This window comes from Apium graveolens, chromosome 11 (assembly GCF_009905375.1).
Source record: "Apium graveolens cultivar Ventura chromosome 11, ASM990537v1, whole genome shotgun sequence".
Taxonomy (NCBI): Eukaryota; Viridiplantae; Streptophyta; class Magnoliopsida; order Apiales; family Apiaceae; genus Apium; species Apium graveolens.
Genome location: NC_133657.1, coordinates 192,324,570 through 192,341,974, shown reverse-complemented (window position 1 = coordinate 192,341,974; position 17,405 = coordinate 192,324,570). Strand labels below are relative to the sequence as shown.

General features: G+C 35.0%; 1 protein-coding gene across 1 annotated transcript; it reads right to left on the bottom strand.

Moving 5' to 3' along the window:
• Positions 1-8,060: 8,060 nt before the first annotated feature.
• On the bottom strand, positions 8,061-9,119 carry LOC141696347 (uncharacterized). The gene has a single exon (XM_074500501.1). The coding sequence runs from the start codon at positions 9,117-9,119 to the stop codon at positions 8,061-8,063; it is 1,059 nt and encodes a 352-aa protein (XP_074356602.1).
• Between the last annotated feature and the right edge of the window lie 8,286 nt (positions 9,120-17,405).

The window sequence follows — 17,405 nt, the reverse complement described above, 5'->3', positions numbered from 1 at the left end:
ATACACTTAGTAGTTGTTAATTTATTGTTCTCCTAAATTCCTCTCCACGTCCTAATTCTTACAATTGTGATGTTAGTAATGATCTTCATACACAAGCTACGAGTGTATATTTGTTGTGTGCATCAATTGTGTTTTCGTCGTTAACTTGTCCAGAGTTAGTCAGCTAAAAAATTACCATAATATAGCATCTCAAACTATAGATCTTTTGTTCTATATTTTAACTATTATCATAAAATCAATGCACCAATGTCTTGTTATATGACCTAATTAAAAATTACATAAATCATCATATATTAACCCAATCCTTGTCATATAGTTTAAATCACGATTGTGATTTTCAATTTGTTCCTCGTTCCTAAACATTAAATATATTGATTTTGGTTGGGGTTTTTATGTTGGTTTCACTTTGTTTGATAGAGACTCTCTCACATGCTTTATGTTTCTCTCATGTGATGGTATTGGATTGTCAAGTAAAATTCTTATGTTTGGTTTTATTGGTCTTACCATCCTTTTTTTTCTTGTGTTTACGATGGGATAGGCATAGGTAGATGTGTACCTTTTTTCATTATCTATGATAGAGTAGTCTTAAGCAAATATGTACACCTTTTCAGTATTTCTGATCTATGTATTACACCCCAATCCATATCATATAATCAAATTCTCATAAATTCAACAATTACTGAATCATTACTAAAAAATTGAACATATAATTCGAACAAGGGCATAAATAGGGTATGTGTAATGTATATGTGGAGTTTTTTTTATTGTATATGCAGGGGGTTCATTGAAATTAATAAGGAGAAGCCAATGAAAATTTACCAACTCATATTTTATCGTGTGTCATATGAAAACCGCAAAAAATAGGTCGTCAAGGTCAAGACATATGAACACATATAATTCTAATAAAATTCGAATATTTAGGAATTTGTACCGTTTACTGGATAAAAATCTACAATATACACACAAATAACCAACAACTGAAATATTGATTTGTATAGTACTTGTTGACTTCCTCAAAGTATCACAACTCTAGAATCCTTCCATATAGACAGTCGCATAATTTCCGGTCAAAAGTTGAATATGTTGGCTAAAGCAGATATTTTATACATCATGTTGGACGTTTCTGATCCGTAATGAAAAAATGGTTTCATTATTAACCGTTAATAAACTTAAAAACTCATTGTAAGGCTGTAACATGTAGGTTCATTGGTCTTCACTATATCATTTCATCCAATTTGAACCAACTTACACTCAAATTTTTGGAAAAATTCAATTTATACAAAGAAAATTCATCTACAAATTTATTGGGAAATATCAGGAGGTTAGATAGTGTAATGTACAAATCTCGTTGTGTGTCCTCAACTAATTTGACAATTGGATATTTCTGATTTGCAAGAGCTTTAATGACAAATGTAGTATTTTTGTTGTTTTGTCGCATGCCTCTTGAACGAAAATGAATTGGTCAAGGTTAAAACAAGGTGATCAAGTAAACTTAGTAAATCATTACAACCAATCTAAACACGAAATACAAACATGTACAAAAATTAAGTATTCAAGATCAAGATGCACAAATACACAAATAATAGTAAAAAATAAAATTTAATATATATATATATGTATGTGTGTGTGTTCGTATAAATAAGCACACACAAATAATCGACAATTGTATCAGATATATCTATACACGCACACACTCAAATAACGGACAACTATATTAAAATTTTATTAGTTTTCATGGGAGCTCCTAAGTCCACAATTTATTCCATCATTCCAAGTTCGGACACAACCATCTTATTTTCAAAATTTAATATCGAGAGCATCTTTATTATTTATTATTTTGAATAAAATATCTTTATAGATTATCAATTTTGTGGGTGAGTTAGGGTAGGTGGCCGAGTAATAGGTAAAATAAATATTTTTATCATGACTATTATATCATTGTGATAGTTGTGCAGAATTAGTAAAATTACTTATACAAGAAAGGATGAATATAAGAATTAATGTTCATGTTTGTTTTTTCTTCTTAATTCTTGGAATTGTAATAAACACAGAACAAAGATGTCTCAACCTGTTTGTATTATATAAATTAGGATTACAAACTCTATGAAGGATGAAACAAACATCGATAGCTACTCTATGTAAACTAAATAAATCAAAATTTAGAATAAATTTGGAAAATAATATAATGAAAAATAGAGTGTATTAACTAACAATATTTATTATAACTTTTTTCTATTAAACAATAAGTTCAATAAATTACTTGAAATACCCGACTATTTTCAACTTCTATTGATAGCTCCCTCAGATGTTTTTTCTTCTACTTTATCTGATTTTTTTGGTTTACATTAAATATTTTTTTCTACTCAGATGAGTTTACTCTCATATATAGACTCTGACAAAGTTCTAGAGTATACATATATTCTCGTTGGACGTCAAGGGTCTAGATTATGATTTTAAAATATATTTATTAAGTAAAAACTTTGATTATGTGAAGAATATGTTGTGGACATCTTCCTTATGTTTGTTAACGCTTAGTGTGTATCTTTAAATTAGAATTCATGGTAGGAAGAAGAGTCCTAGTATTGTGCAATATTATACTAATTTATAATATTAATCAAAATTTTCTATATGTTATTCTCGTTATAAATATTACTTATCATATCTCATTTTATATATATGGGTTGATTTATTATGAGTAACTATGTACTTTCAACATGAGACTGATAATTCAATTTATTTCATATAAAAAATTCTTAAGATAATAGACTTGAACAACTTAATTTATATGCTTGAAAGATACATGTTTTCAATATTAAACAGTGGTGAAACATTTACCACATGCTACCAAAATTTTTAGGGATTTTCTGTACGGTTTTCTTCCAAACGGCTATGCAATCGATGTTCGTTTTGGCAAATTTCTGATGTAGTGAAGTGCAATGCAAGAAATATTCTGAAATTGATTGGAATGATAATATGCATTTATAGTTTTCTTTTTCATGAAAAAATTATAAAATTTATGAAGAATAAATACATGTTAATATTTTAAAATTATTTTGTTTACATAAAGATTTGGTTGATAATTATTCTACAAGACAAACTTAAATGTAAAGCATAAAATATATCTTTATGTTTTTACCTTACTAAAAAAAATTCGTGTAATTCTCTTTTTTCTCAAAGAGTCATTCAATTATATAAATTCTAAAATAACTGTTTTTCATAATTTAAAAAATGGTATGTATAATGTGTGCCCAGATTAGTCACTATTTCAATTATTTAGATACATGTAAACATTTTCAAATATTGTTATTTTTCGGATATTTGTTACGTGTCAAAATGCGCTTAATTGCTATTGGAAATTAATTATGTTAACATGGATCTTGTATGCCACTATCTGCATCATTTTGCGTGAATTAAAATATTTTATAAAAAAATTTGAAGTTTATTTTAAATTCATAAAATATTTTGAGTTCTTAAAAGTTATCAGACCAGAACCGAATCGACACGTCAAATCCCACAAAATTTGTAGTTTTATGTTTATAAAATCATGGGAATTCCAAATTTATATTTTTGCATATTTTGAAAATTCATAATTTTTGAGGAACTTTGACATAATTTTTATAATTATTTGAGAATTAATTATTCCCCCTAGTTAATTTTGGGCTAAATATTTTTATTAAGTGGTATAGTTAGACCCCAAATATTTTTAGGACTATTATTATGTAAATATAAATAGTTTTTAATTAATTAAAATTCATATATATTTTCGGAAAATAGGAAAAAAACTGTTTTAAAAATAAAGAAATCGCCTAAAATCAGTTTCTATTGTTCTTGAGCTTAAGTGAGAATCAAATCAAATTGGAAGGTGATGTAGAACTCCAATTTCAGTATTTGAGTACTCAAATCGAAGTCCTAATCATACTTTCCTGTTTAGCCCATCAATTTCTTCCAAAGGGTAATGACTTTATAAACCCGATTTTAGGCTTCTTGTTCAAATTTGAGGGTTTCATTTTTATCAATTGTTCATTTGTTTTTACATTATATTTAGATTGATTTAGTAATTTCCAGTTCACTTATGTGTTTAATTTCATTGTTTAATTACGGGTTATGTTGATCATAGTCGAGGGCTATATCATGATTTTTTTATTTGATTTTCTGGTGTCATTTTTTATAGTATTTTCATGTTGATTGCTATGTAGGATTGAGTAAGTTATAAGCATAGATTTGAGCTATGATTCGTCAAGGGTGGTTCAGTTTTTCCGTCGCGTTGAGTTTGGCCGAAAATCAAACGTGATGTTCGAATTTTTGATCGGAAATTACGATCGGTTGATTGTTTAGTGATGTTATAAATTAATATTAGTTGTTTTAATTTTGAACGAAACCCAACTGAAAAATCATTCAAACAGAGTTATTTTCATCACAATGGGAGCCTCGCCAAAATCTGTAGTTTTACCAGAGTGTCTTATGTTCTTCGTGACCCAGAGTTGTTCCGATTTTCTAACCTAGAGTCTACCTTGTTTTGATCCACAAGAACCAAAGACTTTTTCCTAAAAATTGTTTTTGATTTTTGATTTATTAAAAATTTAAGAAATTTATTTTTAAATCTAATATTTTATTTAATAGTTTAATTTTTTAATAACTAAACTGAATTGTTTTTAAATTCCAGAAATTGTTTGCTTTATTAATTTCAAATTATAATTTGATTAAATTATTTATAATTTATTTTAATTATATATTTATTAATCTAAATGCTTTGATAAAATATTTAATTAAATGAATTTATTAAAAAATAGTTATACAAAATATATTTATTTTCCTCTTCTTAAGTTGTATAGCATTTAAACGTCTACCACTTTCTTTACCTGAACAAGTGCCCTTATTTTGAAGGATTGTTAAATCACTTCTAATAGGATCGTACAAATGTGACACTAGCATAAATGATATTGTGCAATTTTTAATACTGTACTGGAAAGCACCGGGTGAGATTACAATAATGTGAGCTCAACCAGAAATTCATCGGAGAAACAGGGATAAACCATTACTGATGAAAATGATTTCCAAGTTCCAACAGGACACTCCTAATAGAAGTTCACCATAGAAACAATAATGTGTTTCTCCAAAAGTTTCAACGTTTGCCAGACACCAATGCAAATAAACAAATAAACCATATAGAGTTTAGATTATTTCCAACAAATCTCCCTGTAATCTAAACTCCTTTCTGCAAGTTTCTGATTCCAAGTAATTCACGCATCCTTTCGAACTTAATCATTGTCATAGGATTAGTTAGCACATCTGCTCATTGCTCCTCACTTCGAACATGCTTCACAATAATTTCACCATGCTCTACGCATTCCCGAATAAAATGATATCGTATATCAATGTGTTTACTACGTCCGTGAAATAGAGGATTTTTAGCTAAGTCTATTGCTGATCGGTTGTCAATGTAGATCACCACGGGTCCAGGCTTCATGTCCGTTATTTGTGTTAATAGATTTCGTAACCACACTCCTTGGCATGCTGCTGCAGTAGCAGCCATGAATTCGGCTTCACGGGAGGACAAAGCAACACATCTTTGCTTTTGGGATACCCATGTAATCAGACTTTCATTTAAATAGAAAGCCATCCCACCTGTACTCCTTCGATCCACCGCATTGTTACCCATGTCACTGTCTAAGTATCGAGAAAATAAGTAGTTACATGTCCCCTTTGCATAAATCAGACCATACTCCAGTGTACCTGTGATATATCTTAGGATGCGTTTAGCTGCATTGAGATGAAGAATAGTCGGCCTCTCCATAAAGCAACTTACAACACCTACTGAAAAGCTATATCGGGGCGAGTATGAACCAGATACCTCAAACCTCCTACCATGATTTTGAATTCCGTAGAATTAACTGGCTTTCCCTTCTCATCTTTATCATTCTACACCTTTGGTTCCATGGGAAATTTAGCAAAATTGCAGTCCTTCAGTCCAAATTTCTTGAGAAATCTCTGAGCATATGATGTTTGCTTTAGATTCCTGAATCCCTCCTCTTGAATTACTTCGATGCCTAAGTAATGAGACAGCCTTCCAAGATCACTCATATCAAAGATCTCACCCATCTGCTGTTTAAACTTGTTTACATTCTTGATGCTAGTTCCCGTGACCATGATATCATCTACATATACACCAATGAGTAGCACCTCCTCTCCTTCACGTTTTGTATAAACAGCGTGCTCTTATGGGCATTTAACAAAACCCATTCTCTCGAGAACCTTGCTGAGTTTTGAGTACCATGCTCTCGGTGCTTGTCTTAAGCCGTACAGAGCTTTCACCAGTTTATACACCATCTGCTCTTTTCCTTCTTTAATGAACCCTTCTGGTTGTGTCACATACACCGTCTTCTCCAATTCGCCATTGAGGAAAGCAGACTTGACATCTAAATGATCTACTACCCAACCATTCTTTGATGCTAAAGCTAGTAGAAGCCTTACTGTTTCCAGCCTAGTTACTGGTGCGAAAACTTCTTCAAAATCTACTCCCTGCCGTTGAGCATACCCCTTTGCGACCACCCTCGCTTTGTACTTCACGATTTCACCCTTTGTGTTCCGCTTAATTTTATACACCCACTTCAAACCAATTGGCTTTTGTCCTGGTGGAAATTCCACTAGCTCCCACGTCTTATTTTTTCAATAGCATCAATCTCGTACTTCATTGCCAACTCCCATTCTTTATCTTTCGCTGCTTATTTGTAATCTGTAGGTTCTTCAATTCCCAGCAATAATAGATCATCTTCGAGTTCAATTTCCCGTGTTTCATTATAAATCTCATCAAGTAAATGAAATTTAATGGGTTCATTGCTGTCACCTGATGATGTACTGATTTCATCAGTATTTGAGCTTAATGGACTGATACTTGATAGACTGTTACTCATTGTTGCACCACTTTCACCATTTCCCTCCATTTCGTTACTAGAGATGCTGGCACCATTCCCTACTGTTCCATTACCGGAGAAGCTTGAGCCTTCACTGAATTCTTCGATAACCCCTGTAACATTTTCAACAGCCACCGAAAAGGTTCCACCCAGTTGTTCACCTTCTTTTCCTTTATTTTCCCACTGCCAAACTCTATTTTCTTCGAACACAACATCACGTCTCACTAGTATTTTTCCACTAATTGGATCATACAATCGTGAAACCTTAGTCTCGGGTTCTCTACCAAGGTAAATAACCATTTTACTTCGGTCCTCTAATTTCGTTGTATGCCCACTTTGTACTTTCATATGAGCGACACACCCAAAAACTCGAATGTATGACACATCAGGCTTCTCTCCTGTCCATACTTCGCGAAGAGTTTTCCTTGTCAGAGCTCTTGTAGGTAATCTGTTCAACATATATATCGTGTGCCTTACAGCTTCCCCCCACAACGTTAAAGGCAGTCTCATCTCCTTCAAAACACTGTGTGTCATAGCTACAATGGTACGATTTCGGCGCTCTACAACCCCGTTTTGTTGGGGTGTGTAGGGTGCAGTAAAATATCGTATAATGCACATGTCCTCACAAAATTATTTGAATTGGTTAGAGCAAAACTCCGCTCCTCTATTGGTTCTTAGCACCTTGATCTTGTTTTCCTTTTCTTTCTTAATCATCACTCTAAATTTTTTGAACGCTTCTAAGACTTTGTCTTTGCTTCTTAGCATATAGGTCCACATCATTCTACTAAAATCATCAACAAGAAGTAGAAAATATTTGTTAACTCCCAATGTGGCTGGAGTAATTGGTTCACAAATATCTCCATGGATCAATTCCAATGGTTTCTTTTCATGAAAAGTTTGCCTTGCTCGGAAACAATCCCCTTGCCTGCTTCGACATCAAACAGCTAGTACACATCTCCTTTGGATTCAACAATTTAGGTATCCCATATGCCATGTTATTTTTAGACATTAGTTTGATTGCCTGAAAATTTACATGGCCAAGACGTAAGTGCCATAACCACTCTGGATCTTTCAATTTTGACAGCATGCAACTACCTTTGTTTGATTCCATTATGATCTTGTAAAGCTGATTTGCAGATCTTCTAACCTTCATGAGCAGCCTTTCCTTTTCATATGAACCAACGAACCATCCCCAATTTTCACTTGACCTGTGATACTTTCATCCAATTCCTTGAATTTCGATCGTAACCCAGTCATATGGTTAGTAGCTCCGTTATCCAAATACAACAAGTTGGATTTAGTTTGCATCTCAGAATCTTTGCTTAACTTTGGTCGAACATCTTTCTCATTCAACAAGAGTGTTCGTTCTTCCACTTTTTCTTGTTTCACCATAAGCAAAGCAGGTTCATTATCATGGATTTCTGATAAGTTCACCTCTTGATTTGTCTCCCTACCTCGTTGTGGTTTACGACAAGTTGCAGCAAAATGTCCATAGTTGTGATAATTAAAACATTTTACCTTACTTGTTTCTCTCACACCATGTAATCCCTGAGACCCTCCTCGAAATTTCTGGTTTTGTGAACTATCAGTTCCTCCTGTACTTGTTCTCTTTAACCATTCCTCCTTGGTTAACAATAGTTGCCCTCCATTTGTTTCTCGCTTTGTCCACTCATCCTCAGTCAAGAGTAATTGATTTCCAAGCTTCTCTGTTTGGCCACGAGTTTTTTCCTCATGCGTCTTTAATGATCCCACGACCTCCTCTATTGACATCTCATTCAACTTTCCAAATTGCTCCATTGCAGAGGTTATTTGCAGAAACCTATAAGGTACAGCCCTCAACAGCTTCTTCACCACACAACCTTTTTCAACAATTTCACCCAACGCTCGTATATTGGTTACCAGGTCGTTTAACATCATACAGAACTCGCCGATAGTTTCTGTCTCCTTCATGCTAAGCACCTCAAACTCTGACTTGAAGGTCTGCACCTTGGCCTGTCTTACGCGATCGGAACCTAGGCACATCATTTTGATGGCATCCCATATTTCTTTTGTCGTATTCTTAACAGCCACTGACAATAAGATGTCCTCCGGAATGGATTGATAGATGGCTGCCAAAGCCAACCTATCTTTCTTTTCCTCGGCTGCAACCTTTGGATCTGCAAGCTCCACTGCCTTCCAGGTGTCGTGTGCTTGCATATTAACCTTCATTTTCGTCAAGGTTAGTTCAGATTTTTCGTCGCGTCGAGTTTGGCCGAAAATCGAACGTGATGTTCAATTTTTTTATCGAAAATTACGATCGATTGATCGTTTAGTGATGTTATGAATTAAAACGAGTTTTTTTAATTTAGAACGAAACCCAACTGAAAAATCATAGAATTCGAGTTATTTTCGTCCCAATTGGGGCCTCGCCGGACTATCGACCTTCGTCAGAATCTGTTGTTTTACCTGCGGGTCTTGTGTTCTCGGAGACTCGGAGTTGACAACGTTTCGATCCATAAGACACAAACACATTTTCCAAAAAACTGGTTATGGATTATGATCTATTAAAAATTCTAGAAATTCTTTTTTAAATCTAATATTTTATTCAATTAATTTTTTTAATAATTAAACTGAATTATTTTTAAATTCCAAAAATTGTTTGCTTTATTAATTTGATTAAATAATTTCTAATTTATTCTAGTTAATTATTTATTAATCTAAATGGGTTGATTGAATTTTTAAATAATTTGTTTTATTAATAAATAGGTAAATGAATTATTTATAATTAAATCAAATAATATTTTGAAAAATATTTTGACTTTTTAAAAATATATAAAGGTATTAAATAATCAATTAATATTATTATTATTTGAATTATTCTTATGTTATTCATAATAAATAGACTGTTTGTCTGTTTAGTACAAAACGAACGCATCTAGACTCTGAAAAATATTGGGCTTCCATTAAAAATACTTTCGAGACCTAAATCCTTTTGTGTCGAATGGTCGCTTATTTTGTAAACATCTCTATGTGGCGTATTTACCAAAAGTCGTATCTTGGCTTGATTTCAGTTTTAAACATACCAAACTGAATCGATTGAAAAATTGAATTACATGTTGCTTGAATTATGTGTTTATGTGTTATTTGAATTATGTGCCTACATGATTTGAGATTCTTAAGCTTAAATATTTTAATTATGTGTGGACTATCGTATGGATAGAAGATAGAATGTTAGAAAAGGAGTTTGTCGAGTAATTATGGTGTAGATGATTAATGATGTATCTTATAATTATAGATGCGGATCTTTCTAGACTATCATGACCAAACGTTGAAGTCAAAAGAAAATATTTGAATGGTAATGCATGTTGGGTTTGTAGCAACGACATGAGTGGCAGATAAAGAGACTTGAGGGAATAAAATATGATGTTGTCATCAGATGTCAGAATGAGATTGTTGTGTTAAATGCGAGTGCGCATAATTTTTAAGGACCAAAGGCAAGTGTTTTACCCTTATTATAATATCATAATAGTAAAATATTTTGCATGTTAATATGTTTAGCTTTCTATATGGCTTAATCTATTACTGAGTAACTTTGTACTTTCAACATGAGAATTAATTCAATTTATTTTAGAAAAAAATTCTTAAGATAATAAATTTGAACAACATGATGTATCTTCTTCAAAAATACAAGTTTTCAATATTAAAAAGTGGTGAAACATTTACCACAAGCCACCAACTTTAACATAAACAGGTGAAAAAAAGGCTAGTTCAGATGTTTTTTACTAATCATCAGAAGTGGACTGGCGACTTCTCTTGATATACTTTTTGGCCCAGACTTGCTTCCCATAAATGGAGTACTTGGTCTTTATTTAGGGAGGAGCAATGTGTGGAATGATGGAAGAAGAACGGCAAACCATTCTAGCGTACAATGGTTGTTCATCACTCGACACATCTTGCATGTAGATGACTTCAATGAAATCGCCAAAAATCCTGAACACAGAGGAAAGGCATGTAAACATATATTTACTTACTCACCACATAAACAAATTTACAACACTATATATAGTATAGTTATGGATTTGCATACATCTGGATGAATATTACATATTAAATTAATTTTATACCTTGTGAAGAATTCTCGAATTTCCGATTCAGGGAGGTAGTAGCCTTTGGAGAATATTAAAAAGATTGTTCGATCTTCTGGTGCAACATGAGGTTCATCCTCGCAACCATCCACCACCTGCATTCCTCCAAAAATTTCACTTAAATCGGCATCGGGATTTTCCAATACATTCCGGACGTGACCCATATAATTGTTGGAATATTAATTTAATCTAAATATGATTAATTCTGTTTTAATAATAAATCAGCTGTGTATACGTGGTTGTATGCAGTTAGAATAGGTCTTAGTAGTTGAGTCTATCTAGGAGAGTAATGGAGATAAATCAGGTATTTAGTTCCTGGTTTATAGTTGTTAGTTTTTCTTGTTTTAAACATTCAACATGTATTCATTTTAGTCATCTCTTCAATTATTATCCATTCAGAAATATTAGTCAAGCACGTTTGCTTATTGTGAGTCTATATTACTATATCTACACTTATATCTGGTATCAGAGCTTGATACATACAATCTGTCTGTACACTCATGGAAACTAACAAGGGAAAGGAGGGCTCATTTGGTTTAAGTTTTCCAATGCTCAACAAAACGAACTACACAGCATGGTCACTAAAAATGAAGGTTTTCATGCAAGCCCACGGCGTGTGGGATGCTATAGAACCTAAAGAAACTACAGCAGCTGTCGAGGATAAGGTAGATAAATGTGCAATGGCCATAATCTACCAGGGAATTGCTGAGGACCTTTTGTTGTTAATTCCAGACAAGAAAACCTCAAAGGAGGCGTGGGATGCCATCAAGACAGTACATCTGGGTGCAGATAAAGTAAAAAAAACGAAGGTTCAGACTCTTAAATCAGAGTTTAAAGCCCTCACTATGAAGGACACTGAGCAACTTGATGATTTCTGCATGAGGCTGAACGGCTTAGTAGCCAATATACGTACGTTGGGAGAGGAGATTGAAGAAGAATACGTGGTCAAGAAAATTCTGCGAGCTGTACCCACCAGATTCTTACAGATAGCTTCAGCTATTGAGCAGTTCGGGAACCTGGAGCAAATGTCTGTTAAGGAGACAGTGGGCTCTCTTAAGGCCCATGAAGAAAGAGTACGTGGGAAAAATGAGAGCAGTGATCAACAGCTACTTCTCACCGAAGAAGAATGGGTGAAAAGGGAGAATAAGGAAGGCCAACTATTACTCACTCGGGATGAGTGGGTGAAGCGAGCGAACAGAGGTAGCTCACAGGGAAGAGATGTAACAAAGGGAAGAGACTTCTCTAGAGGTGGTCGTGACAGAAACAACATACGTTGTTTTAATTGCAGTGCTTACGGACACTATGCTGCGGAGTGTCGTAAACCCAGGAGAGAAAAGGAGCAAACACATGAGGCAAATTTGGCCTATGTAAATGATGATGAACCCACTCTTTTGCTGGCAGAATGTCATGGTGTCAAGGATGAGATGTTTTTGCTCCATAAAGGAGGAGTAAGTCCTAAATTGAACAAAGCTGGATTCGAAGGACAAAGGGACACAAGTGTGTGGTATCTCGATAATGGGGCTAGTAACCACATGACCGGTTACCGTCACAAGTTCACTAAACTGGATGAAGGAGTGAGAGGTAGAGTCAAGTTTGGAGATGGATCCACAGTTGAAATACATGGGAAAGGATCAATCAATCTTACAACTCAGGATGGCAAGGAATGTACTCTCAAAGAGGTATACTTTATTCCAAGTCTATGCAATAATATAATTTTATTGGGCCAATTGTCTGAAGGTGGTAGTAAAGTGATTATTAAGGGAGAATTTTCGTGGATTTATAATGAGAAAAATACCATGATAATGAAAGTAAAGCGTGCATCAAATAGATTATACAAGGTTTTAACAAAGGATACTAGTGGAATGTGTTTGTTAACAAAAGCAGATGATTTGACCTTGCTTTGGCATGCACGGCTTGGTCATGTGAATTTTAACTCTATGAATCTGATGTCCAAGAATCGAATGGTACATGGTTTGCCCACTTTTACACACCCAAAGGAAGTGTGTAAGGGATACTTGATGTCTAAACAGGCGAGATGCCCGTTTCCCACACAGTCTGTCTTTAGTGCCAAGGAACGGCTGGAACTCATCCATGGAGACATCTGTGGCCCTATCTCTCCACCAACACCAGCTGGTAACAAGTATTTTCTATTGTTTGTTGATGATTTTAGTCGTGCAATGTGGGTTTATATGCTCAGGACAAAGGCTGAAGCACTGACATATTTTAAGACATTTAAAGTATTAGTGGAAAAGGAATCAAACCAGACTATTAAAGTTCTTCGCACTGATAGAGGAGGAGAATTCTGCTCGAAGGCCTTTGCAAGTTTTTGTAACGATATGGGTATTGCTTGCCACTTTACAGCTCCATACACTCCACAACATAACGGAGTTGTGGAGCGACGCAACAGAACTGTGGTTGCCATGGGGAGGAGTCTATTGAAAGAAAGAAATATGCATATGTATATGTGAGGAGAAGCAATAAGGCACACCGTTTATTTGTTAAACCGAGTGCCAACTCGAGCAGTTGAAGGTGCAACGCCTTATGAGTCATGGTCAAAGAAAAAGCCGCAGGTGGAATATCTCATGGTCTTCGGCTGCATTGCTTATATGAAAGTACCAAGTGTACATACAACTAAATTGGATGACAGAAGTGTTCGTGTTGTTCATCTTGGACGAGAAGCAGGTACAAAGGCTTACCATTTGTTCAATCCCGACACTAGGCGTGTGCACATTAGCCGGGACATCGTGTTCGATGAAGCAAAGGGATGGAATTGGAACAATGCAACTAAAGATGATATACAGGTGTCGACATCATTCACTGTGGCAGGGGTATTCGGTGAAGAAACTCAGGACGAAGAAATATCGAGTGATCAAGGTACTCCTCGAGTGGAAAATATGGGAGATGAAAACTGGTCAAACAATCATTCTTCTGAATCAGGTGAAGCAGAGTCACCTCAGTCACATACCGAGTCACCTCAGTCACATACCTCATAGACTCCTCAGTTTCGTTACAGCACCACAGAAACTCTAAATAAAGATACCTATGATGGTAGTGAGTCACCTCATCGTTACAGGCTACTTCAGGACATATACAACGAAACTGAGCAGCAGGAACTGGACGATGACTTAGCTGACGAGTTGTTGTTAGCTGGGATTGATGAACCAGTACATTTCGCAGAAGCAGTAAAAGAAAGTTGCTGGAGACATGCCATGGACTGTGGAATTGAAGCTATAGAGAGAAATAGAACCGGGGAATTGACAAACTTGCCACCTGGTCACAAGTCGATTGCTTTGAAGTGGGTTTACAAAGTAAAAAAGGACACCGATGGGAAGATTTTGAAGCATAAGGCAAGACTCGTCGCCAAGGGATATGTACAGAAATGTGGTATTGATTTCGAACAAGCTTTTGCCCCAGTAACAAGGATGGAAACAGTACGACTACTTCTAGCATTGGCAGCCCAAAATTCTTGGGAAGTTCATCATTTAGATGTTAAATCAGCGTTCTTAAATGGTCAACAATATGAGGAGGTATATGTCCAGCAACCAGAAGGTTATGAGAAGCAAGGGGAAGAGCAAAAGGTCTTCAGGTTGTTTAAAGCACTGTACGGGCTTCGACAAGCTCCTCGAGCTTGGTACAATCAACTGAATAAGTGTCTGGAAAAACTTGGGTTTATCAAATGCCCGTTGGAACATGCTGTGTATACTAAAAAGGAGGATGATGAAACTTTGATTATAGGTGTATATGTAGACGACTTGATCATCACGGGCACGAATGTAACCAATATTGTTCAGTTCAAGGAACAGATGAGTAAAGAATTCGAGATGTCAGATCTTGGACAACTGAGTTATTATCTTGGCATTGAAGTAAAACAAGGAGCAGGGCATATCGAGTTAAAACAGATGGCGTACGCTAGAAAAGTGTTGGAGAAGGCTGGCTTAACAGAGTGCAACTCAGCCAAGTACCCGATGGAACCAAAGATTCAACTACACAAGGATGAGAAAGGTGAAGCTATAAATTCTACGGATTTTAAAAGTATGGTGGGTGGTTTGAGGTATTTGGTGCATACGCGCCCTGACATTGCGTATGCAGTAGGCTTGGTGAGTAGATTCATGGAGAGACCTACTGTGTTACATCTGAACGATGTAAAAAGAATTATGAGGTACGTGAAAGGGATGTTAAACTATGGACTGGTGTATGCTCGAGGTCGTGGTGACTATATGCTTTCTGGCTTCTCTGATAGTGATCTTGCAGGCGACATTGTGGACAGGAAATCAACATGAGGTATGGCTTTTTATCTTGATGAATCATTGATCACATGGGTATCTCAAAAACAACAATGTGTGGCGTTGTCATCGTGTGAAGCTGAGTTTATGGCAGCCACGGCTGCGGACTGTAAAGGGATTTGGTTACACAGTTTGTTAAGTCAGATTATGAACATCAAAGCTGGACCAGTTGTGCTTTACATTGATAATAGGTCTGTTATAGACCTTGCTAAAAATCCAGTGTTCCACGGACGTAGTACACACATAGATGTGCGCTACCACTTCATCCGAGAATGTGTAGAGAATGGTTCCATAGTTATCAGACATGTGAACACAGAGGCACAACGAGGAGATATTCTTAGAAAGCCCATGTCAATTGTTAAGTTTGAAAGGATGCGCCAGCTGCTGGGAGTCAAGGACCTTAATCAATTTTAGATTAAGGGGGAGTTTTTTGGAATATTAATTTAATCTAAATATGATTAATTCTATTTTAATAATAAATCAGCTGTGTATACGTGGTTATATGCAGTTAGAATAGGTCTTAGTAGTTGAGTCTATCTAGGAGAGTAATGGAGATAAATCAGGTATTTAGTTCCTGGTTTATAGTTGTTAGTTTCTCTTGTTTTAAACATTCAGCATGTATTCATTTTAGTCATCTCTTCAATTATTATCCATTCAGAAATATTAGTCAAGCACGTTTGCTTATTGTGAGTCTATATTACTATATCTACACTTATAATAATTTCTAGGACCCAAGTTTGCACCTAACCCTGGTTGAGGAAACTGACCTACAACATTGTGGTACAAAGGAGGACGTGGCACAAAAACTGGATTGGTGTTACAACCAAACCACATCCTATCTCCATGAACATCTACAAACTGACTATCACTTGTCAGTATATCTCTAAACGCCCTCACACAAACTTCAGAGACTATATTCCTGACACTCTCATTGACCTTACTCTGTTTCTCCCGAAAGTAGAGCACGTTGATTTTACGAGAGCATAACATCTGAAGCAAACGAGGATCAAACAACTCTTGACCTACGTCCTTGTTCTCCATCCACATAAAAAAACCAGCAATCTCATTTGGAAGTTGGTTAATCAAATGAAATGGCCAAGAAATTACTTTATGGGCAGCATTCTTGCTATAACAGATTCTTTCCAGCCAGATTAAGAATGCCACCACAAACATAGATTCATCAACGTTACGACCAAGTTTACGGACTAGCCTACAAAAAAGTGTCCGGTCGATGGTATGGTAAAGATTAAAATGCTGGTCGCTAATATTTTCATCGAAATACGAAGCTGGATCGTACAAGGCAAGCCTATGCTTAAATTCATAGAATTCAAACTCAGTCTCCATTGCCATGACTTGAAAAGAATTACAGGTGTATATAGGTGATTAGATGTGGGAGCAAGAGAGGGGAACTTGACAGGAAATAGAAACAAAATGTTTAGAGGGTAATTTGAAGAGGAAATGTGAAGAGTTTGTAGTAGTAAGAACCAAACATAGACAAGAGCGCTCATCTACAGCAGAGACTTGGTGTGAATATATAGGGTGTATTTGACCCGCCAGTCGCAACCTTTCGGAGAGGCCGCATCTATTCAAATTTTTTAGGGTTTTTTGGTGTGGTTTTGCTCTCAACCGCTATGTTAAATCTTGTGGCTCTTCCTTGGGTAAATATCTTATGTAGTGAACCCGACATTTTAAGAAATATTCTGAAATTGATTAGAATGAGAATATGCACGGTTTATCTTTTTCTTTTTTTGATAGAAAAATCATAAGATTTATGAAGAATAAATACATATTAATATTTTCAATTTACTCTTTTTTACATAAAGATCTGGCTAATAATTATTCTACAATTATAAGCTTAAATGTAAATCAGGGAATATTTCTATATCTTGTTAATTTACTAAAATAGTTTTCGTGTAATTCTCTTTTTTTCTTAAAGAGTCATGTATTATTTAAATTCTAAAATAACCATCATATTTAACAATAACTTAATATTGTATAATTGTCATGCACCTGGTATACTTGAAATGTAGATATGTTTATTGAAAGCTTTGCATTTGAAAAATCAGAAACCATTCGTCCAAACAAAA